Source organism: Corapipo altera, unplaced genomic scaffold (assembly GCF_003945725.1).
Source record: "Corapipo altera isolate COAL_440 unplaced genomic scaffold, ASM394572v1 23, whole genome shotgun sequence".
In the NCBI taxonomy this organism is placed as follows: Eukaryota; Metazoa; Chordata; class Aves; order Passeriformes; family Pipridae; genus Corapipo; species Corapipo altera.
In genome coordinates, this window is record NW_020884878.1 from 22913457 (window position 1) to 22937761 (window position 24305).

General features: G+C 40.9%; 2 protein-coding genes across 10 annotated transcripts in view; one reads left to right on the forward strand and one right to left on the reverse strand.

The window, feature by feature from the left end:
• Window positions 1-166: 166 nt before the first annotated feature.
• AP4S1 (adaptor related protein complex 4 subunit sigma 1) lies at window positions 167-24198 on the reverse strand. 4 transcript variants are annotated; one of them, XM_027637853.1, is made up of 7 exons: window positions 24127-24198; window positions 17188-17325; window positions 15873-16072; window positions 14398-14484; window positions 13150-13218; window positions 10089-10112; window positions 167-871 (listed from the first exon to the last, which is right to left on the reverse strand). In XM_027637853.1, exons 3-7 carry the CDS (start codon window positions 16008-16010, stop codon window positions 743-745), a joined length of 447 nt encoding a protein of 148 aa, XP_027493654.1. In that variant the 5' UTR covers window positions 16011-16072; window positions 17188-17325; window positions 24127-24198; the 3' UTR covers window positions 167-742. The 4 variants fall into 4 exon arrangements, with proteins under 4 accessions (XP_027493654.1, XP_027493653.1, XP_027493656.1 ...); XM_027637852.1 differs by lacking the exon at window positions 24127-24198 and adding an exon at window positions 23155-23241; XM_027637855.1 differs by lacking the exon at window positions 24127-24198 and adding an exon at window positions 23155-23239 and having other exon boundaries at window positions 10101-10112.
• Window positions 23260-24305, forward strand: part of STRN3 (striatin 3) — a 58941-nt gene continuing 57895 nt past the window's right edge. For all 6 annotated transcript variants that reach the window (XM_027637847.1, XM_027637846.1, XM_027637850.1 and 3 more), the window contains exon 1: window positions 23260-23778. In XM_027637847.1, coding sequence (XP_027493648.1) covers window positions 23443-23778 — 336 coding nt within the window. In that variant the 5' untranslated portion in view covers window positions 23260-23442. The remainder of the gene's footprint in view (window positions 23779-24305) is intronic.

Here is a 24305-nt window from a genome sequence, read left to right on the forward strand (position 1 = left end):
ACTGAGAAACTTGCATATCTTATTACTCATCTTTTGTAAAAGTTTTAATCTTGATGCATGGATAGCACATACAAGAGAAAAAAAATACACTGGTGTGCCAAAATGAAAAAGGTTCTGTGTAATTTATGAAGCCAACATGATAAAAGATCATTAAACGTCTGATTTTAATTATCTTTTATTAATGTTATAATATTTAAGTGCTAAATACTTCTAGTTACAACTTACACGGCATGCAGGAATACTAAATATATCTGTTCTTTTGTATCCATGACTTGCATGGCAAAGGGAAGTTAACCAGCTTTTTGATGAAGGATGAATCTGGTTTAAAAGTGGTCATAGAAGTTACAGAACTGAAAATAAATCAAGTTGATGCTTAAGGGAAGGACTGAAACTCAGAATTTATATTTCTATATTTTCTGTCTTCTAGGTCTGGCACAATGCTATGTAATTCCATGTTATACCTGGTTGGTAAGTTTCCATTTCTTCATCCTCAGTCTGTTTTAAAATTGTTGACCATTCTAGGAAGATTTCTGCTGGGTCAGTAGAACTACATCCAAATGCATCTACATGTTTAGCTGCATCTTTCCCATTAGGTACACAGATTATAGGAGAAATGGAAAATATTTTCCAACTAATTTGAGTATTGCATGAGTCAGTCTTGCAGCATCAGAAAACTGCTGTCAGTACATTCTTGATGTTTTCGCCATCTTTTGTGGAATGCTTTAGTCAGTCTTGCATCTTCCTAGCTTTCCGCCACTTTGTCAAGCACAAACAGAGGGGCAAGAATTCTGTTCCGGTTTGTTTCCACAATGCAACCATTTAGCACCATTTCATCCAAAATTATGTGCACTCTGTCCAAATTGAACATGATCTAGGAACATTTCAAGTTAAGTATATTTTGAACAACATGAAGATAATTCAGAAAAAATCTTAGGCACCTAAATCTTTAACCAAAATTTACAAAGATAGGTGTTTCTTAACTTATTCTAGTTTATTTGAATGTTTATTTCAATAGAGCTAGGGAAACAGTTCAAGGGACACTTTTTTCTGATCACACAAGGCAGTCAGAAGTTTGTAGTAGAAAAGTTGAAACCCCAGCAGTATCCCCTCCTGGAATACAGTAGTAGTACTAGTGCACAGTAGTAAAAGCAAAATAAACTTAGATATATGTGGTTAATTTTACTGTCTGTCTGAGTACCATGTATTGTTTGGATATAAAATGTTATTCATGGATAACAGCCTTGAATGTGAAGATGCAAATATTCTGCATTCTTCCTAGAAAAGCAGTTGCCAAATTCTTAAAAATTGGATTCTGAAATTTTCCTTACCCTAAGTTACTTAATAGTATTTGATCTGCTTGGAAATAGCTTACGAGGAATATGCTGATATGTAAAGTTGAGTCACTGATCTAACAATAAACCTCATAAAGAAGAGCAAAAGTAAATAAATGGTTCATATTTTAAATACTTTCTAAAATATATTTATAATCTCTAATATTCACCTATAAGAAAATAATCTGAAGCAATATGTATTTGTTCAGTTTGCTTCAGTACATCACAGTTGTGATATATGAAATCTGCCCATAACCATGTCTGTCTTTACTTAACATTATCTAACAGCATCTGTCTCAAACCCCCGCTGACAGGCCCCACTCGGGTATTAAGTGGTGGGCATTCGTGATACATGACTGCATTCATGCAGACACGAGTGTTGGGTGCATCCACTGAACAACTGCAAAGGGTTACGTAGTGAAAAAAGACTCGTATGTTGCCATTTATCACCAGAACCCGAAATGGAAACGGGCACAGCAAACCAGCCTGCTGGGTGCATCTGTTGTGCCTCACTGACATACTCATACACAGAGGCATGAATAACCCTTCGTCTGCCTTGCTTGCCACCTGTTGCTGCTTTTTAAATGTGTTCTTCACTGTGCTCAACAGAACCACTTTGCCTTCATTTTGTGCCTTCTAATTCTTGGATGTGTCTGGAGGACTACTGCAGTGGAGCCAGCAAGACACTGTACAGTAACTTCTAAATGCATCTCTCAGCACTTCTTGCCCAACTTTGATGAGTCTCTTGAGTTCCTTGTCTGCCCATCATGCTATTTTTGACACTATGGATTGAACACAGGAAGACAGCCTGGTGTTGCTCTAGTCCTTGTATTTATATTAGTGGACTTCCCTGCTACTCATTGGAGCTGCAAGAGCCAGGTTTCTGAAGGCATCAACATTTTCCTCTGCCCAGTGTGATAAAATTGTCTAATTTTTTGAATATGACTCAGGCATTGAAGAGGATCTAGGGGATCTGACTTCAGCAGTCAGCTGTACTGCCCTACCAAAGAGCAGGAACAGTGGGAGTATTGTGAACTGTGTATGACAACAGCTGAGGAGCCACATATTTGTATATATTTGTTCCTCCTAGGTGGTAAGTGCAAGTGGTGGGGGTTTAAGACGTTGTCTTAAACCACTGGCACTGCAGTGGCATAAGCTCATCCAGGGGAACAGTCTTGGGCTGAAGTCAAGAAATGGATTTGTTAGGTAACATTGAACATCTCCATGCCTTGTTTTTTTAGCACATGGCTTTGAGAAGGAAATTCCTTAAGCTGAGTTAGGTGACTTATTTTCCTCACAATGAGTGGTGACTGCCAGACCCATCAAACAAGGTACAAGTTCTGGAGAACCAGGGCTGAAGCCTGTACTTGGGATTGCAGAAAGGGAGTTTTCCATGATCCTTTCTCTTGGATGCAGAAACTCAAGTCATTACATCAGGTGATGATGACTGGCTTGATCTCTTTTTAAATGTCAGTAGAGATACTGCCTGCCTGAAACCTACAGAGGACAGAGGCTGAGTCTGTCCTCAGCCTGGGGAATTCCAAACCCACCTTTCTCTGTGTGCATGCTTAGCTGAGTTGGTAGCAGCTGCACCAGCTTTCCTATGCTTAAGGTTCTCCTGCTGTCGGTAAAAGTTCATAAGTATGACAGTCTGGCCTGGCAATGAGAGAAGCTGAAGATTTTGTTCCTGTCTTGGTGATTGTTTCTGCTGCATGCACTTAAAGCAAGAAGAGGGGCACAGAATATCTCAGCCTTGTGTGTGACCACCCTTCTAAGAGCTGAAAAGGAGAATTTGAACTTGTTCAGGCAGAATGGTCAAACTGATGAGACCACAGCTAGCGGGCTGTCACCTTCCTCTGCCATTTCAAATTGCCATGAATGCTCTGAACTTGGTGCTACCGTGTATTTGTGCAGAAGGGGAAGCAATTGTACTGCTGCTCCAGCAGAAGTGTTCTACTTGACCAAGTGCACAGCATGTGTGGGTATGTGCAAGAGCAGGATTCAGGCCCACAAATAGCTTTTCTACTAGTTACCGTTACGTGACAAAATATAGTTGTCAACAGGATCTTGAGTATGTCCGTGGTTCATCAGATAGCTTCTAAGTTGCTGACCTAACCTTAACCACCTAATTTAATTCTAAGTTGTATTTTAAATACCAGGCTTCTTCCTAAGCCTGACCATAGGCCTAAATTCCTTCTAAAAATCAGACTCGTGCTGTCAGTACTAAGGAACAGTGCTATCCTTACAACTGTCACCGTTTCTGCGGTGCCAGAGGCAAAGGTGGTAGCTTTACTTTGCTTGGCAGATTAAAGACTGAAGATAAACTTCTTGCTGTTATATACTTTTTAAGTAAATTAGCCTTTACAGAAGTATTTTAATCTAAGAAGTTACGATTTCCTTATTCCAGTAATGTGAGAATTTTTAGGAAGACAGCTGTTCTGCTGCTTTGTGTTCACCTCTGGCACTGCTCTGCATTGGGCTAGAGGATCTGTTAAGGAAGTTAGACAACATTCCATTCATGTTTCAACAAGTGATAAAGCCAACTCCTCCTGGCTTTTAATTTTTACACTCTGCCACTGATTCACAGTGCCCCAGTTCCCGTGGCAGAGTCCAGACCTTCGTCTTCCTTTGACAGTTCCAAGGATCTAAAAACCAGATGAGTGGACCAACCAGGATCAATGATGAGGCAGCAACCTGCCACTCCCATCTTATTTTTCTGCATCATCTTGTCTAAGAAAACATTTAAATCACACTTAGCACTGCTTTTTCTCCTGATGTATTTCTGGAAGAGCCAATACTATGTCAAAGGAAAACACACCAGTAAGAATCTTGCAGCTGTTCCACTCAAACCCAATGTGGTTCAGTAGATGTCAATTCAGGGCCATTCCAGGTTATTTCCAGATGGGGCTATTCCACTGCAGAAAAGGGGTATGATTTCTTTCCCTCTGTGATCTAGTCAGCTCACAGTCATCATTCCAGAACCAGTAACTTCATCTGCAGTTTGAATGGGGATACTAATACCATTCTGGAATGATCTATCAACTTGATTTTGGAAGGTCCCAAAGCATTCTTCACCCTCTACCCTCAGCCTAACATCCCAGCTTCCTTCCTCAGTTCTCTTCCCACCTCCCTTCATCACGCTGTTCTTGGCAAACTGTTGGATTGTACTGGGAGCAACCTTGGCTCTTTCCCGCTTCTTGTTTCACCTGTGCTCTATGGTTACACCTTGCCGTACACACACAACTCAGCCATTCAGGTCTGAATGCTCTGCTCAGGGAGAGAGAGATACAGATCTCTGATCTTCAGCAAGGCTTGTCCTTCCCCCCTGTCACTTGTTTGGCAAGTGACCCCAAATTTCAGGGTTTGAAGCCCTGAAGTCATAGATCCACACCCAGCTGAAGAGCAGCAAAGCAAACCAGTTTCAGCAGCTGGCAACGGGAAAAAGCTCTATTCAGTGTGTGCACTGCTGTGTGTTCCACCCAGAGCTGTCATTTAAGGTCCTGCTTCCAGTAAGAATCCTGGCTACCCACAAAAGAGGATTAAGGGACTTTCACTAGATCCATGCAGAGGCTAACAGGAGTTTTTAAACAAGTATGCAGAAGAAAACACGTGTTAATCCCTGCATGTCAGCCTGGGCAAAGGTGAGCCCTCCCTGGCTCTGTCCTACAGATTTCTGGCAATGCTGCCGTGGCTGTGTAATAAGCAGCGGAAGTAAATGGTATCTACACAACTGGCATTTTACATGTAATGCTCACTTTTGGCAACTTTAAGAACTGCCCTTCTTAAAGACACTAATGGTACTTTCTACTATCACAAAGAGTTTTTATGACACATACATACTAAGAGGAAGTAAATGTGACACAAGTATTTTGTCTCCTTCCCCAAAATATTATATAGACAGTTGAGCAGGGGAGAGGGGAAGGAAAGGAAGAAAGGAAAAAAGCACATTTAGGACTTGGATGTGATAAATAACTTCTTCACATAGAGGCATTTTAAGAGCTCTCAGGATTTTCCAGGCAAGTAATTAAGGGTGTGCCCAGGCTTAACAGATGATGAAGCGCAGCCAACACCTTGTGATCATGGAACACACCCAGGAGCACAAACAAAGGCTTTGTAGATTACAGCACAGGTATGTATGGGGCAGATGGTTTGCTGCTGAATATACAGCACTACAAAACCTTGATTTCTATCCTGGACACTCATCTTCAATGAGCAATTAGTTGGAGTTGCTTCTTTATTTAATCTAGAGTCACATATTCTGATTTAACTTTGCTAACCTTCACTTTCAGTGACTTTTAGCCTATTTAATGGCAGGCACATTAAACACACTGAAACCAATGAAATACTTTCTGTTTCTTCCTCAAATGGCTAAGCTGATATTAAATAGGTGACAAAAGTGCCTTCAAGTTCTGTGAAATTCTAGAACAACTAAGCTAATTTTAAGCTAATCCTTGTAAGTTTCCATTTCATCAATTATGTTACAGAGAATAGCCACTATCACTTTTAAAATAAACTTCCTGTGGATCTGTACAAACTGCATAGCATCCTTATAAATTCTCAGAATAAATTCATCACTGAATTTTCTCACTCCTTAAATACACTGTATTCTCAGTGTTATTCCGCAGGGGACTGAAGAGTAAAATTGATTCACATGAAAGCATTCCCTATACCAAAGTTTCTTATCTATCCTAGGAGGAGCAGCAGCAGCTAGTTGCAGTGGAATGTAATGGCTTTTTTGGATCAAGACAACATTCCTCAAATGCTTTGTCCTAGAGCACCCTCCTCCCCCTTCTCACCAGGGGAACATAACTATCTGTTTCTTCTGTAAGTTAATAATGTGACTCCAAGTAAACTTTGCTTCACCAGTTCAAGCAATAGAAAACTCACCTTTTGTAATTTTAAAAATTGTCATACTTACTAGCATTTTGTTCTCTATAAAGCTGCTGTGGTAACACGTTCATTTTTATAGTCTCTTTTGTCACCATCATAGCAAGAACGTAGTTCCTACACCATCCAAGCTGGAGTTTTAGAGCTACAAAAAACCCCACCCACTTATTTTTTATACACAAAGTGAGGCTTATCCAGTGCTATTAACACATTAAGACACAACACCCCTAGGACAATTTCAGTACTTGTTCACTCAACTGGTCCAACAACACTACTTATCGATATTTTAAAACCAATTTGACCAACTTCAGAAATGTTATGCTATTCTTAAGTGTGCAACTGACTTTCAAAATGAAAGTGAACATCATATAATGGCTAAACGGTTTACAAATTCACAAATGAAACCATCTGTAAAAAACTGGCTATTCTAAAGTACTTAGCTGGACAGTAGCTAATCAGTGTTCATTTTTGCAGTATACATGAGATAACTTCACAATTGTTCATGCATTGTTAAGCATCACACATCCTATGTCATACATATCAATGTGATGTATGAATCCTGTTGGGCAGGATTCAGATTGGACCCAGTCCCTGCCTTATGCTCAAGGCGTCCTTCCTGACAGCTGGCTCCAGACTCAGGCCATGATACAACCTACGCTGTGGGTGCCCTGGGTGAATTCAGGGGTGTGGACGTAAATGAAAGCTGTAGTCCTGCCTCAGCTGGAGCTGCGTTGCCAGGAATAGTGGGGTAATGCCCTATGTCTGGGAAGATGAAAGAATCAGTGCATGTGCTGCAGGCTTCGTATGGACTCCAGGGACATCTCAAAATTGTGTGATGGTCTCAGTCTTTAGATTTGATTTCATGTAATTTCCTACTATTTTTTTCATGTTAATAAACACTACTGGCTCTATAGAATAGCCACTATCACTTTTAAAATAAACTTCCTATGGATCTGTACACAAAAATAATAGCACAGAGTCAGGAAATTGTGATAGTCTCCTGCTAGATAGTCTGTAAACAAAGATTTTGTAAATGCTACTTGGCTTTCACTGTTGCAGATGTTCAGACACAGTACTTTCTCCATCAGATATTTTGTATCCAAGCTAACTGTACTGAATATAGGAGTTCGTGTGAGACCATTGGCAAAGGCAATGGTTTAATCCCAGGTGGGGATATTACCTTATATGTTATGAAAGGCAGATTGATGAATTATTGCTTGCACTGCAGTAACAGCTAAGACACTTGCCCAGACTCTGTATTGATTTTCTGGGTCTGCTATTCAAGCTGTTGTCAAAAATAAATACAGTCCTGAACAACCCACTTCTTCACAGTTACACCTCAGCTTTACATTTAATACTGAGGGCATCTCACTTCATTTCAACTATTTTAGGTGTCCTTTCAACTTAATGAAAAGCTCTTCTTCCTAAATGGGAAAATTACTTTGTACCTCTAGAGAAGTAAAATGTTTCATTTTAAAATTGTTCCTGAAATGTGTATCATAGAAAAGTGCATCTCTAAATGGTAAAATTACATACATCATTCATATGTCATCCATATGAAGGAGAGAAATATCAGATATGAGATTTTCCAGTATTTTTTCCACTGTGATCAAGTAAGTTACTAATGCACACTCCTATTTTCCAAATATTTATATTTACACCATCGTGCAGATGAGACCCTTAGATAAATTTCTATGGGAATCATTCATACCTCGTATTGCACCCATTGCAAACATTAGTGTTGGCATATAATGCAACAATTTCTCCAAAAAGTGCAGACTAAGGACAGGATGCCATCCAGAGGGAGCTGGACAAGCTGAAGAAGTGGGCCCCACCTGGAGTACAGTGTACAGTTCTGGGGTTCCCAGCACAGAAAGGATGCAGACTTGTTGGAGCAAATCTAGAGCAGGGACACCAAGATGATCAGAGGGATGGAGCACCTCTCCCTGTGAGGAAAGGCTGAGAGAATTGGGATTGTTCAGCCTGGAAAAGAGATGGTTTAGGGAGTGACCTAACTGGGGCCTTCCACCACCTGAAGGGAACATACAAGAAAGATGGAGAGGAACTTTTTAGAAGAGCATGTGGTGATAGGACAAGGGGGAATAGCTTCAAACTGAAAGAGAGTAGGTTTGGGTTAGATATTATGAAGAAATTCTTTACTGTGAGAGTGGTGAGGCACTGGCACAGGTTGTCCAGACAAGCTGTGGATGCCCCATCACTGAGAGTGTTCAAGGCAAGGTTGGATGGGGCTCTGAGCAACCTGGTCTAGTGAAAGGTGTTCCTTCCCACGGCAAGGGGGTTGGAACTACATGGTCTTGAAGGACCCTTCCAACCCAAACCATCCTATAATTCCATGATATTCAGCAGCCAATTGAATGGGCTGCTGATGGTAGCTCTAAGCATAGAGCTACGGGAAATTCTTCTTGGTAGGAAATCAATGACCAGAGGCAAACAGAATTTAAAATCATCAGTACACCAAACAATCTAAGATAATTAGACACTTGTAGACTTAAATACACCTTATGGAAACACAGGGGATTCTTTTTATGTGTAATTACTGAATAGGTCAGATTAGTCTCTAATTCAGCAAAGCTCATATACAAGTACGCATAGTTCTAATCTTAAACTATAATATCTGAATACAAAAAATGTAGTTTTACAGTCACTCAGAGACCTTAAGAGTCCCTTCATGCTGAAATGTCATTATTGCTCTTTCATAATATCAGTGAATTTAAGTTTTTTATTCTAATACCACAGCATTTTGTAAATTTCAGGAAGGAGATACAGACAGTATATATATATCTATATATAAGGTCAGTAAATGAGACAGTTCCAGCAAGTAGCAAGCATTAAAATATTCACAAAAGTGAAATTAATTATTTCCTGTTGGTTTGTTTTTTCCTTTGTTAGTAAAGAAGGAAGAATAATTCCAAGAAAAATTACAGAATTTTCCCATGTTCTTCATAAGTTGTAATTCTTAAATAAAATAAATAAATGAAATTACATGACAGTACTTCATTCCAGGATGGCAACTGTATTTCAGGTGTATAATCAAAACTCTTTGTACCAGATCTGCATTTAACCAACAACAAACATAAATGTAAGAATTGCTAGAGTAGAGTGAGCAGGCACTGGGATTGGAAGAACTGAGAATGAAGACTGTTTGTGATACATTCTCCTGGTTTAATTTTCTTCCAATCCAGTATTGTGTTTTATTTACTTGATATTTGTGTTTAATAGTTCAAAACTGTATTTTAGTATTTGTTTGTATTTGGGTTTAGTTTTAAATCATATTTTAATTCATCATACGCATGAAAACACAGCTTTGTAAGCGGAGGGGTGGAAAAAGAAAACAGTAACTGTGGCAATGCCTAGTTTCCTAAATTTCCTCCTCTCAGGTCTTTCTCTGTTCATAGATACAGAAAGTAAAACTCAACTCTTGCTTTCATGAAGCAAAATCAAAGTGCAAACATAATCTTACAACGATGTTAATGCTATTTGGCTCAAGACATTCAGTTATTATTGCAGGCATTTCAATATCTATTTTATTGTAAACTTAAAGAAAAAAGTGAAACCCTGAAGTAATAATTAGTTAAGCCTGAAAGTTCCCCTATGAATATGACTTTTCATGTACTTAGTTCTCCTTGTCTTACTTTAAATGGAACCAGGCTTATCTTAATGATAGAGTATTTAAATAGGTGACATTGTGAACATCAGTCATGCTTTCAGAAGGGTGCCAAAATGGTGCTACTTACTCTAAATGCAAAATTGGTTAAACCTCTGCATTGTCTTGATTGAGAGTTAGTGCTATGAAGACAGTATGAACGGGATCATACACCAAAAAGAGACAGACAAACGGATTTCTGATACTGAAAAGGATACATCTAATTCACTCTGCAAGGGAAAGAGATAGGCAGTCATTAGTTACAGATTAAATGATCTCTCATCTTGTAATCATTAAACATTACAAATCCCTTTAAAGGATAAAGAAAGTCTTCAAAATAACTATAGAAAATTTTAGGGCGATTCAGATTTGTGGTCTGGACTGGACAATTACATGCTCTTTTCTGTAACACTGCTTTGCCTTACATATGTTACCTGCCTGTGTAATCAAAACTAATGTTTTACTTAGAAAAAACCACTGAGGTCACCCACAAGTAACAATTTGAATATATGCAGTGCCATCTGAGTGCGTGGGTGGAAAACTAGCAGCTCTAATCATGGCAGCTCTTGCCCTATATTCTGACTTCCTCTTTCTGCAAAACCCAGGATGTTAATGCCAAGTTCACACAGTTAAAAATGTTGCTGCAGATCATTTCAACAGCACAATCGAGACATTGTATATACTCAGAGCTGGGGTAGTAGTGGCTACATATATTAGGAAAGGGAAGGCAACTCCAAGCTTTGGACACTTAGCACTAAGTATTCTCCAGCCCCAGCAACACAGTTCTTCATAGTCATCATTTCCCTTCTGTTTTTGCCCTGGATTTACCCCAAGTAGTATTACTCATTTAACCAAAATGTCTGAGTTAGAAGCCCTTGTGGTCTCTCTGCAGTCCTCAGAAGAGATGCGGATCTTCAACAGTCGGCACGCTTGAGGCATGACTCACTTTCTCGAGATACTTATAGGTCTCCACGGCCAGTAATGGGAGCTTAGGATGACCAAACTGCTAACTTAGGTGCCTCAGTTAAATGTCTAAACTTAGAAACAATTAATCACAACCTTAGCAGTTAATATTTTGCACAGTTGGGTGGAGATTCCCCAGTCTCTGCTAAAAGAGGGAATCTTTATCTGCTACCAAGGGAATTTAGTTTGCTAACGTGGTTTTCATTCATGGTCTAACCCTGGTTTTAAAGCAGAGTAATACTGGTAAAGTTTTACTGGTAAAATTGATATTACTTCTGTGGTCTAAAAATGCTCTAAACTGGACTAGTTCTAGTCTACAGGCCTCTGCTGCATGACTGTGCCATTGTATTTTAAAAGCCTGATCAGTTTAAGTTTCCTGAGCATTAAAATGCAATTGAAGACATTGGAATTCTGAACAATATACAGAGCTTTCTGTGGGTAGCCATATAAAAGTGAAGGGGACTCAGAATTACATTTCACAAACAAATTTGAAAGCTTTCCCCCTAATTCCAATAATGTTTGTTCTCATATCTGAATTCAAGCTCTTTAAAATCCATTAGATAAAAATAGAGTATGTGAGAATGTTTAAAGCTCACAAGCCTAAAAATAATAGATGACAAAATGTCCTTCTAGAGCAGGACAGATGTTCGTTCCTTTCCCAGAGTTCTGTCCCTGTTGTCACCATCGTAATTTGGGATTCTGCTAAAATTCTGCAAATCCTAAATTAATCCGTAATAGTACAGATTTATACTTTCTTGCTCTGTGGCTACTGCCAGTAACCCCAGCTAGAATTATAGCCCTCATCTTCAGTGCTCTGCCATTTATCATGTTATATGCTACTAAAAATAGAACCACTGAATGGCATGAGATTTCTTTAACCAGTCCCCTTTTAGGTTCCTCTAGTCTCAAACATGAAATGCTACAGAAATTATAAAATCCCCTGTGGTATGATGAACTAGCAAATTTCTAACAACTATCAGTGGTTGGGTTATATGTGGGGTCAAGGAATTATATATACTACATTTATACGTATAATAACTACATCTATTTTTGTTCTGCTTTAATTGAAGAAAATAAAACTTGAGAAGTGGTTGGCAACTATTAGCTCAATTAGATAAATAAGATGTGACTAAATTTTTTGTGCATTCCTGTGCTGCGAGGATCAAATTCCATTCCCTGGTTATCACTGCTTAGGTTGGGAACTGCAAACAGCAATTTTAAGAGAGAAATTCTGAACTCAGTGCAGTCAGAAAGTGATACACTTAGTACCAGCAGTTTCAGTGGGCTGGTGCGGCATCAGTTGACATAACAGCCTAAAACATTTCCCAGGCATCTAAATCGTGAAGGGTGCAGATGACTTTTTCAAGCATGTCCTTGAATTCACAGAGGGACCTCTGCCATGCCCACTGTGGTACCAGGACTAGGAAACCAGTTACAGACCCTGCACACTGATCTCTTGATTGTACAGTCACCATGTAATACCCTCAAGTACATGGACTACAGAGGAAACGATGCAGTCCTCTTTTCTGAGAGGGATGTCCAAGACATTTCAGAATAGGTTAATTGAAATTTTTTTGTAATAAGGCTATTAAAAGCCGTATAGTAAATAGCACATGTTCTAACCAGGATTATAATTCTGTATTTTGAAACTTTGTAAAAACGAGCAAGCAAACAAATCTCCCACCAAAAGGAACAGTGTCATTTTAACTGGAGCCATGTCTGATGTTAAATCCTTAACAAAATTACTATCTCTATAATAGCTGTTTTATCAGATATCCACTGTTGCATGACAACAATATGGAGACTACAAGTACAGACTGGTTTTTGGGTTTCTTTTGCTCCATCTCTCTGATCTTGTTCAGTGAGATCAGTTCCCTGCTTAATGTTTACACCATCTTAATCATGAATGAAGTTCATTTGGGGAATGTAATGCTAAGAACTGCATAAAAGAACTGCAAAGAAAAAAACCTCTTTATTTCTTTAAAACATATAAAATGCCCATGGCTAAAATAAGAGTACATGACCCAAAGAAACTTTATAGCACATACAGACATGTTTTTCTAACAGAAGTATTTCTGGTGTTCCTTGTCTGATGATTTATAACCTACGTATACTTTTACTTCTCTGAAAAATCAATTCATCCTGCTTTCACCCCCCCTCCTGTGATAATATTTGTACTCAAGTATTCAAAATTCTAAATTAATGTTAAATAATTATTTTCTCCTTTGATTTATTCCCTGAAATGACACATTCACTAAAGCTTTGAAAGAGAAAAAATGTTTCATAATAGATTCAGTGTCTCACCACTCTGCTGAAGTATTTGTCCAAAACTTCCACAAAATTATGAATTAGTTCATATACTGCCATCTCATTCTGAAATTAAAAACAACTGAATATTAAATGAATATCTGGAAAATGTAATAGCATTCTTTGTGTTAATTCAGTTTCTGGTGAATGAAAACCAACTCGATAACATAAGACAACCTACACTAAAGTGCAGAAGCTCAGGCCACCACAGCAGGAGGCAGTGTCGTTACCCAGCAGAGGTGCCAAGAGCTGGGCAGTGCTTGGGGCAGAAGTTTCAGGCCGGCCACACAAGGAAGCACTGCAGTACCCAGTGGGTCTGTCTCTCCCAGGATGCTGCTGTTCCACTGCATCCTTTGTTCCACCATCGCCCAGGTCAGATATATGGACAGATACACCTAACTAGGTTATGCTGAAGTCGCACCAGCCACCTGTAGCTCAGAGCTAGGCTATGCTGGCCGATTTCTGTAGCAAAGCCAAATTAATTTGCCCCAAATTGCATGCCATTATAACCCTGACTTGAAGACACTGTGGTAATCAGTGCTACCTTCCACACCACCCTGTTAAGGTCTCTAATAGTAAGCTCAGAATTAATTTCTAAGAACCAGGAATCACTGTAAACACTCAAGCCTCACAGCCACAACCTGAACAAATGGAATAACACTACTTGTCAACTTTCAGATATCTTTCTTTTTTTCCCTTTTAAAAAAAGAAAATAAATTGGCATCTTTCTAGCTGAACAGTATGGGAATTTGTTCTTTGGCCAAGGAGGTTAAAAACAGTGGGGAATCACCACAGATGAGACAAGTGATTTGGCTGTAATGCTAACAATTGTTGAGAAACTCCACCCCACATAAATTTGTGTTTAATCAAACAAAAATTTGGAAAACAGAATCAATACAAGGCTCAGGAAGACTACCTCATGCTAATAGTTAAGTCTACTGCTAAAGACTGAAGTCAAATATACTTCATTTGCTTTTATACCTCTTTATTTCACAGAAATAAAAATGTGGGAGCATTTTTGTTTGTTTGGAGTGGGTTTGTTTTTTGTTTTGGTTTTTGTTTTGGATTTTGTTTTGTTTTGTTTGTTTGTTTTGTTCTGTTTTGTTTTGTTGTTTGTTTTTTTTACAATGACTCCTTGAAATTCTCTAATTGCTATTGAAAAATTCTGTAGTGGAAGAAGACTTGAGCTCTTGCCTGTGAGAATCACTATAAGCTTTCATTGCAACAGGGTATATAATTTCTTACCTCTGTCTGGTCGATGCCAACAACTACGAAAAGGGCTGCATACTGTCGGTACACCAGCTTAAAGTCCTTATACTCAATGAAAGAGCACTAGGCAGAAGCAAAACAAGTCAACTATAGCAGCTGTCCTTTAAGCATACAACAGCACAAGGTACAGTGTTCAGAGACTAAGCTTCCAGGTTTGTAAGACCCACAAAGAACAATGGATTTCCCAAGATCTATCAAACGATTTTGACTTGAAAGAAATTTAGTAGGATAACTATTACATAACACTTTTCATCTACTGGCAGAAAACATGCCACTGCTTTTTAAATAGAAAAACTGGAACATACAGAACTGAAGAGACTTGTTATAAGGCACCCAATATTCCCCTAACTTTTCATTTGCAAGCCCTTCCAAAAAGAGCCCTGAAGGTAATTTTTCCATTTTAAAAATTATCAAAATTCTAAAGTAAAAATTAAGAATATTAGACTTTTCAGATTCAGGGGGAACTGCCATGTGTTTCCCAATAGGACGGGAGCCAGGAGATGGCGCCATTACACGCCGCTTTAGGACGCGCCGCCGCCTTTTCTTTCACTGACATTTCGCTCGGTCCCCGAAATGGCAGCGGCAGCGCCGTCAGCTCCTGCGCTGGAGCCTGTGGTAGGAAATGCCCTTGCAAGAGCAGTATGAGGAGGTTAATTTCTTTAGCCACTGTCAAGTCTGCGGACTAAGGTACTTTATAAGAACTGCTATTTTTTTCTGAGGTTTGCTAGAGTGAAGTATGTGAGGACCACTGCACAAGAACACACATAATTAATTAAAAATAAAGAAGCTGACTTCAGAACACAAACCAAAAAACTCCATTCACAGTCCAAGTCACATATTTTTCCTCTAATTCAAGTCAATGTGCAAAAGTTTGGTGCTTTTTAAGTGGGCCATGAAAATCTCAACGTTCATCTAAGAAATTTCACAACTTCTGAGTTTTCTGACTTTCTTGCAGAAAGTGTGAACACTTTTTTTGAATAAAAAAGTCTAATGCTGAGGCCTAAAAATTTGTGTTTCCAAATGCTCCTGTGCTTTAGGTAGTGTTTTCATAATTTGGAATCCTCTATCCGAAATTCTTTATTTAAACTTGGAGCTGTCAGTACTCTCCCTACGACACTCTGGCAAAGCAGCAGTAATATCTCTCTATCCATCTCTAAATAAATAATAAAAGGATAAAATGAGTTTTTTCTGGACTTCTGAGCTTCTTCAAACAAATAAGAGGAATTTTCACAATAGTGATACACAAAACTAAAATCTCTTTAAGCCTCAGAAAAAAATACTTATTCAATGCAGAATAACAGTTCAACTGACTAAACCCAAAATCTAGAAACTCAGTCTTTTTCTTCATGGGTACAAAAGAAATAATGACCTGCAATGGAAACTGATAGGTTTTCAGAATTATTGACATGAAAGATGTGAGATGTGGATAAAATAAAAACTGCAAAACTTACCTGATCCTTTGAACGGGAGAGACAGTTTTTGATCACTTCAGCTTCCAGCATTGTCCGTTTATTAATTTCTACATGCTCATAATACCTAGACAGTCTTGTTTGACCTTGCTTGTTAACCATAAGAAAAAATTTTATCATTTCTTTTTTGTTGATTTCAGTGGTAATTTGAATATTGAGTGCAGGAATCAAGAAAAGTATTTCTGTTGGGGGGAGGGGAAAAAAAGACTAGTAATACATAGGAGTAAAGACTTCCTAAAAGCTAGTCAGCCCAGATCTGTGTATATTTATGACTGAGTTTATTGCCAAAACACAGAATATCGAAAAAAAATCTCTAATCTTTTGCATGCATCCCATGAGTAAAACTCCATTTCCCCCCCCCCACAACTAATCACAAACTATCTAATAAATAACAGCTTTCACATTTTCAGGCAAATTAATTTCTTTGTAGGATTTGAGCAATTGGAGGAGTAATCAGTTATTTCTTCATAACCATAAATCTACTCACCATTTTGTTCCTGCATCCTAACTGGTTGGAAAACATTACCAGAAATTTACCCAATACCAAACCAGAAGGTTAACAAAGCTCCTAAGAGTAAAGTGGTCTCTGAACACTATTTTTCCCTTGACTTGTATTTAACAATTACATTCATACCATCGTCATATCATATTGAAGGGAGGGACAACAAAGGGAAATGCATGGGCCACAGCACATGACCATTCTTGCAGAACGAGAGACTCCTAAATATTTGGGTATCTGCAGTATCAGCACACATCTTAAACTGGACCAGGAGCCATTGAAATCAGTTTTCTCCTGTCTAATTTCCCACACTGATGCAAAAGGTAAATTCTGCACTTAATGAAAGCTAAGTGTGGGTCTTTGATAGCTAAGGAGAAATCTGTTCATGTTAATTATTTAAAAGAGCTTAATCTCAATCTAAATAAATATTAATCCACACAACACCACTGAAATATAGTTCTAGAATATAAATATACCCCATGCAATGTACAATGAAAAAGGGTATTAAAAAGAGCACAGCACATATCAGAATCTGCTTGCTAAACAACTGACATCTTTCATGCTTTGAAAAGCATGGAAAAAAGGATAAGCTGCAGATGTAATTTTCCTCAGTGTACTATGGTTTACTCCATATACAAAGAAGTTCAGATTTCTGTATGTAGTTTCAAATGTATTTTTACTAATTTGACTTGATACTGAGAATTCATTTCTTAGTTAAGTGACACATGCTTAGTTCAGGATGAATCCTCAGGACAAGAGAATCTGTTTGAAATTCTGACAGTCTCAGAGCATTCTCACCTCCGCCAGTCTCTTCAGGAACGCACTTTTGTTGAGTCACTCCAACAGAAGAGTCATGGATGCTGGTCAGTGCTGCTGCAGTGGTGCACACACCTTGTCCACTGCACCCAGGGCTTCTGAATCAGCACAAGTTGGTCTCTGAGAAAGAATAAACCAGGTAATTAAGACAAAAAAGGCCCAGATGGAAATGTATAATGCGATCTTCACTGCTGGATGGCAGGTAGGCTGACATTTATGACTAAATGGGAGAGTACCATCTATACAATCTTTACTGTGTTTACTATGTGGCTCTTTTTTTTTCCATGTTCTATTTTGTATTGCCTCCTGAAGTTACAGCTGCGATGTCTTTGTATTTTGAAGCATAAAGGTGAAACAATGAGTTGATGTAGTCATTTTTTAATACAAACCTTCCAAGAACTGAGGATAAGAATGAATGACTCCTTCCAGCTCTGAGTGAGGCCCTCTACCAAGAGCCAACCTCACAACAGAAGGAATCTGAAGCTTTAAAGCTACTTAAGGGCTGTGGCATGAAAGAGAAACAATCGAAGAAATGCTGCCCATTGTTTTAATCAAGCTCAGACACAGTAGAATAAAAACTTTGTTCCTACCCAATTGCAAAACATGTCTGTCCATGCTAAACAGATTATGACAGCGACACAGACAGCCTTTCTTTTTCCATCTTAGTTTTACACTTCATCTTTGTGTTTGGCACTGCTGAAGCATGAACAAGGTTCTGTTTTAAACAAGTTGTTTCCAAACTATTTTAATAATTTAGTCATAAATTGTACCAAGGACCGTAAGTCCTGTTTTCACAAATCAGCAAGCTGCATAAATCCACTCTAGAAGAGTAACATAAGGCTTCATTATCATCATCATCATCATCATGGCTGGGCTTCGCAAACGAAGATTTGAGGAGGGCTCTACCCACGTTTGCTGCAAGCACACTGGTGGCTAATGAGGCCAATACGAGATAGACAAGTCCAGTTGCAAAAGGCACAGCAGAAAGACTCCTTAGGTGGTATCGGCAAGACACGATTCTTTCTGCGTTGCCTTTTCTCCTCAAGAGTGATCCTGCGTGCGTTCTCAAAAGAAGCAGCAGCGTTATAGATGGTGTGTCTCCAGACCTCCCGATTGGAGGCCAGAGTAGACCAGTGATGATGATCAGTATGGCCAAGGCTGAGATGTTGTTTCAGGAAGTCCTTGTATCTTCTCTGGGGGCTCCTCTCTTGCGCAACATAAGGCTTAACATGTCTTATGTATGTGGATATTCAAGCAGGACTTGAGAACAGGAGGAGAGTAAACTATCCCAGAGCACTGACAGAGATGTAGTACTTTGAGTTACTGTTAAGCAATATATGACAGAAAAACATACAAAAATTGATATGTATGATTTTATTGGAGGATTGGACCCTAATCCTAATTATTCCTTTATTAACCTAATCTTTGTACATGGTTAATCCCTTTCTGATGTTCTGACTATTGTATCTGCATGTATTCCTATGAATGGCCTGGATTGTTTTACATGTGAATATACTTTAGACCAGATTATTTTTTTCTAATCCACACAAATGGTCTTACCCAGAATAGATTAAAAAAAAAATGTTGTAACAGGTAGAACCACAGTAGCACTCAAATGTGTTACCTGCAATTTATGAGACAATTATTTTTCATAGGATTGGAACAGGTGATTAACATCTGTAGTAAAGAGGTCCACTAGTATCATGAGTAATTTCTGTATTTTCCCATCAGCCCCAAAGATAGCTTTCAAAATTTTAACCAGAAATTTTGTTCAGATAAATGACAGCACAAGCACAGTTTTGTGCAGAAACACTGGATTAAATGAACATGTTCAAATAATATTTTTTTAAAAAATTACAATAAGCATGCAAGCATAGCTTTGGAATCTGACTTTGAGAATAACGTCAGTGTTAAAAATATTTTAAGGAGGGTTTTTTAATTTCCTTTAGAACTAATTCTGAAGAAAATTGCTTGTAGAAATAAAAACGTTTGCTTGAACATTTAGGCAAAAAAAAAAGAAAATTACTGAGTTTTGTTTCTAGCAAACAAAGATTATTTTTTCTCTTTTCATCTTGGCTTTCAGATACAGATAACATTTTGAAGTGAGGTTTGCATATACAGAACCCACAGAATCACAGAATATTCTGAGTTGGAAGGGACCCAGAAGGATCGAGTCCAAATCCTAAGTGAATGGCTCATATGGGGTTCAAACCCACAACCTTGGTGTTATTAGCACCATATCAACTGAGCTAATCTCAGTTATATAAGACGTATATAACTTATATAAGATGTAAAGAAACCTGTGAAGTATAATAAACAAACAAAAGCCTATCTGTGTATGTTGATGGGTGGAGAAACTCCCACTCCTTCAAGTTCTATATATTTGAGAAGCTACCTTTTATGATCAATAATCAGTATTCCACTTACAAAGGCAGCTCCATTTCTTCTGATACAACTCTTACGTGCTTTCCTGTGCATTCTCACGCACATGCCTGTGTGTATCAATGCACATACACATGAATTACGATGCTTTTATGAATGCAAAATCCAATGGTTCAAGGGAATTGGTGACAAGATGCAAGCCTTTCATATCTCTGCCATTATTTTGCTCATTTTAGTAATGAAAAGACATTAGTATCTGAAGGCTGTTTGTCAGAACTGAATAGGCTGTCTCATTCCAGGTCACTGGACAACTATCTGCATCACAAATGCGCTTAGGAACCGAAGACTGGAAGAGACTATTGGGATCCTGATGGACTGTCAAGTCCAACTCTCCCCATCACAGTCAACCATGCATTAGAAATTTTATTCAGAATAGCCTGTGGTATATGCCTCCTGCATATCCTGCATACTCAATCTACAAAACACCTACCAAACTCTGTCTCTGAACGAAGACTCCCTAGAAACGAAACCCTCACAAGGTATCATTTGGGGAAGATGTAAAAAGTCTTGAAACTGCAAACTTTCCTTCAAAAGAAATTACCTTCTGGAGTAACTGAGTAGAACCCTTACAAAGTATTTCTTCTGTAAGGATAATTTGGCATGTGCACAGATGACATACAGCTTAACTACTGTGATTTAAATATGCACTATTACAGTGTGTTAGATCTCACCCTCATTAAAGTATCTCTTGCAGATAAATATCTATGAGAGAAAACTCATATGGTGATTGGCTTGTGTGACTCACACTGCTTCAGGATCTGTTTCCAGAACATGTCAGCTCTGCAGGCTGCATAACCACATAAGACACCTCAAAGTAAGCTGTCCCTGTTTGAGTCACACCCCTAAATGATGTCTTTTCAGATACTGGCTGAGACCTCTCAGAGAGACAAAGCCTGCAATACCTGTTCTGTGGATAAAAAGATCTTAAGTCTCCAGTGAGGCCAACCCAGCTGATTCCCATGCAGTAATATAAAACATATTTTAAACATATTTTTTATTACTCCTCCAGTATAGACACAAGCACTCAATTTAGTTTGTCAATGATTTTGCCAATATTTATGAATACTCCGATACAAAAATTATAAAAAAAGAAACACAACCTAAGTTTGAGTTGTACTTGCAATACAGCTATAATTCAAATTAGTCATGTGTCTCTCAAGCTAAAACCACTCCAGTCAATGTCTATAGATTTAGAAGCATTTTAGTTATTGCACTCTACGAACAGTTTGCAATATTCTAGAGCTCTCAGCTAGAACGTAAATAAGAGATCAAATCTCAAAAAGAAGAAATGCATGACTACATATTTACAGAACTGCTTTACCAGGAATTAAAAAAAATGTTAGAAAGAACTATATGCAAATAATTTACTGCAGTAACTCTAAACAAGTTGATTTTCTGGATGCAGAGATCTAATGGCACTTAACGTGCGTACTGAATGTAGAATCATAGAATATCCTGAGTTGGAAGGGACGCATCCTGCACAGGACCATCCCCAAGAGTCACACCATGTGCCTGAGAGTATCACTGAAATGCTTCTTGAACTCTGTCAGGCTTGGTGCTGTGACCACTTCCCTGGTGAGCCTGTTCCAGTGCCCAACCACCCTCTGGGTGAAGACCTTTTTCTAATATCCAACCTAAACTTCCCCTGACACAACTTCAGGCCATTCCCTCAGGTCCTGTCACTGGTCACCACAGAGAAGAGATCAGTGCCTGCCCCTCCTCTTCCCCTCACGAGCAAGTTGTAGACTGCAATGAGGTCTCCCCTCAGTCTCCTCTTCTCCAGTCTGAACAAGCCAAATGACCTCATACGGCTTCCCCTCCAGGCCCTTCACCAAATGTAGAACAAGAAAAACATTAATGGAATTAAAACATTAACGAAAATCAAAAAATGGCTAAATAGTAGAGGCAAGAGGCAAAAGCAGGTGTAGCATAGGAACAAATATTTGTGATATATATGTTTATTGAGCTTCCTGGCTATAAATTTATTGTACAAAACCATGTAGCAAATGAAGACCGCTCCCATAATCAGAACCTTTGGTCTTCCTACTTTTGTTCTGACTGTGGACAAGGCTTTAACAAAAGTCACATGCAACATTATTTATCAGTAGAAGTAATCTTTGTATTCTAGAGCTTATTACTGTGCATATTCTTCCAAAGATGAAACAAGCATATCTATGTGGGTTTAAAATAAAACACTGTGTTGAACTTCAGGATCAGGGATTTTACAAAAGCAACCTTATTAACCTAGGGAAGTCAAGGGAGGAAGGAAAGAGTAAAAAAAGCTTTCCTTTGCTGTTGAGTTGTCAAAATGCTGGCTGAATATAGTAACGGAATTAAACTGCAGTAACTCCCACATACTCAGGAATGAGGAATGTCCCATACGATTCGAGCTAAACAAAAGGTTACACTAGTTATGAGCTAAGTCGCAATTTTTAAGAATGATTAGGTACTGTCAGTAGACAAAAGAAGTAAACTAAGGTGGAAGGGAGTTGGATTTAGATTGCCTAATCTATATGGAATCAGGAAGACTGTGCAATGACATTTTAGTAGGAAATGATTTAATGGAGAAAAAAGGAAGGACTGGATGAACTAACTGAAACATCAACACACACCTGAGCAGCAATTAGTAAAGAAAGGAAACACCAGCACTGAGACAAGGAGTATTTTTTTTCAGTAATTAACAGAATTCCAGCTCTGTCAAGAATGGGCCATGTTTAGGAAACTATCAATTTTTTTACTTAATGAGCAGAGCATGTAAATACTTTGACGAGAGGCTACTGAAGGGCTACCTTAACTTACAGTGGGTGACCTATGGATCATTTCAAACAGGATGTGTCAATAATTTGTAAATGCTGCATTTCAGAGTAGGATTGTGCAATTGTGCAATTGAGGTAATTTCCCCATATCCAAAATACAGCATCAAACACTGCATTGCTATCACTGGCAAAACTAAGCCAGACAAAACAGACCAGTAATTACTTGCAAAACGTTCGTCACGTGGAAAAGACTTTTGAATAGCAAATATGGTGCACTCTTCCTTCCCATCCAGGCTGGAACACATTACACACAACACGACTGAGGTATCATGAAGATGACCCTCTGGTCATTAGCCAGCTTCCAGAAACATACCACAAATTCAACAAATCTATTCTAAAACCACCTCCTTGCAGGGCAAACTCAGCGCACCATTAAACGGCGCTGAGTCTCAAAAGCTTAAAGTGTTTGACCTAAAGCTGGCTGCGGGCCGCTTTGGGACGTAGGCCCCGGCCCGGCCGCATTCCCGCCGACTCTTCCGAGGCCGTTCGGCACTCCCGAGGCGCGGAGAGAACCGATCCCCGCCGCCGCCTCCCACGGTCACCCGGGGCGGACGGGACCCGCGCGGGGCCGCCAGCCGCGGCACCGACCAACGCGGGGCCGGGCGCAGGCGGGCGAGGCCGCTTCCCCAGCGGGAAGATGCTCCCGCTCCCGGCCCTGGGCCCGTCCCCCTCCCCCCGTCCCGGCGCTCACCTCCCTCCGCGCAGGCGCCCCGGCCGCGGGAGGCGGTGGCGGGGCCGGGCCGCGTTTCCCGGCAGGCGCCGCTCGCTCCCCGCCCGGCCGGTGGGAGGAGGGAGGGCCGCGGGGCTGTAATGGCGGCTGGCGGCGGCTCCGCGCTGCGCTGACACCCGCACCCGCTCGGCGCAGCCCCCCCGCCCGGCCCGCCCCCTCCTCCCCGCCCCAGCCAGCGCCGCTCGCCCCCTCCCCGGCCCCTGCTCCCGGCCCCCGCCGCGGGACGAGGAGGAGGGCTCCCCGCAGACAATGGACGAGCACCCTGGAGCCGGAGGAGGCGGTGGGATGGCGGCCGCCCCGAGACCGCAACAGCCGCCACTGCAGGCGGGTGGGAACATGAACCTGCAGTCGGGTGGGGGCTGCGTGGGGGCCGGAGCCGGCGGCGGCGGAGGAGGAGGAGGAGGAGGGCAACAGCCGCAGCCCCAGGGCCCCGCGGCCCCGGCCGGGCAGGAGGCGGCGGGCCCCGCCGAGCTGTCCCGGCCCCAGCACTACACCATCCCGGGGATCCTGCACTACATCCAGCACGAGTGGGCTCGCTTCGAGATGGAGAGAGCGCACTGGGAGGTGGAGCGGGCCGAGCTCCAGGTACGGGGGCGCGGGCGGGCTGGGACCGGCCCGGGGGGCTGCGGGTGCTGGGCCGCGCGCGGGATGCGGGGGCAGCGCTGCCCTCGCCGGCCGAGCCCTCAGGGCCGAGCCGGTGGTCGTGGCCTGGGGACGGTACCCGGGCGAGGTCCGGCGGGCGGTGCTGGCGGAGGCCCGGGCCGGGCTTCCTCCCCGGGGCAGCCATTTTGGTTTGTAGCATGGCGCCCGCCCGGCTCCGGAGCGGCCCCGGCCCCGCAGGCCGCTCGCCCGCACCCGCCGTGCGGGGCCCGCAGGGCGGCCCGGGAAGGGCGGGCGGGAGCTGTCGCGGCGCGGGGCTGTGACCCTCCTCACCCTTCTCCTCGCCGGCGGGGCGAGCTGCGCTGCGCCTTGACAGCTGCGATGGGCTCCCGCAGCACAATGACTCCGGGGCTCCCCAGACTCGCGCGGGTCACGGACAGCAAGAGATACCGGGCCTGCGAGCGAGGGCTGGCGCTTCCCTGGAGCTCAGCGAGCGGCTGCTTTGGAGGGAA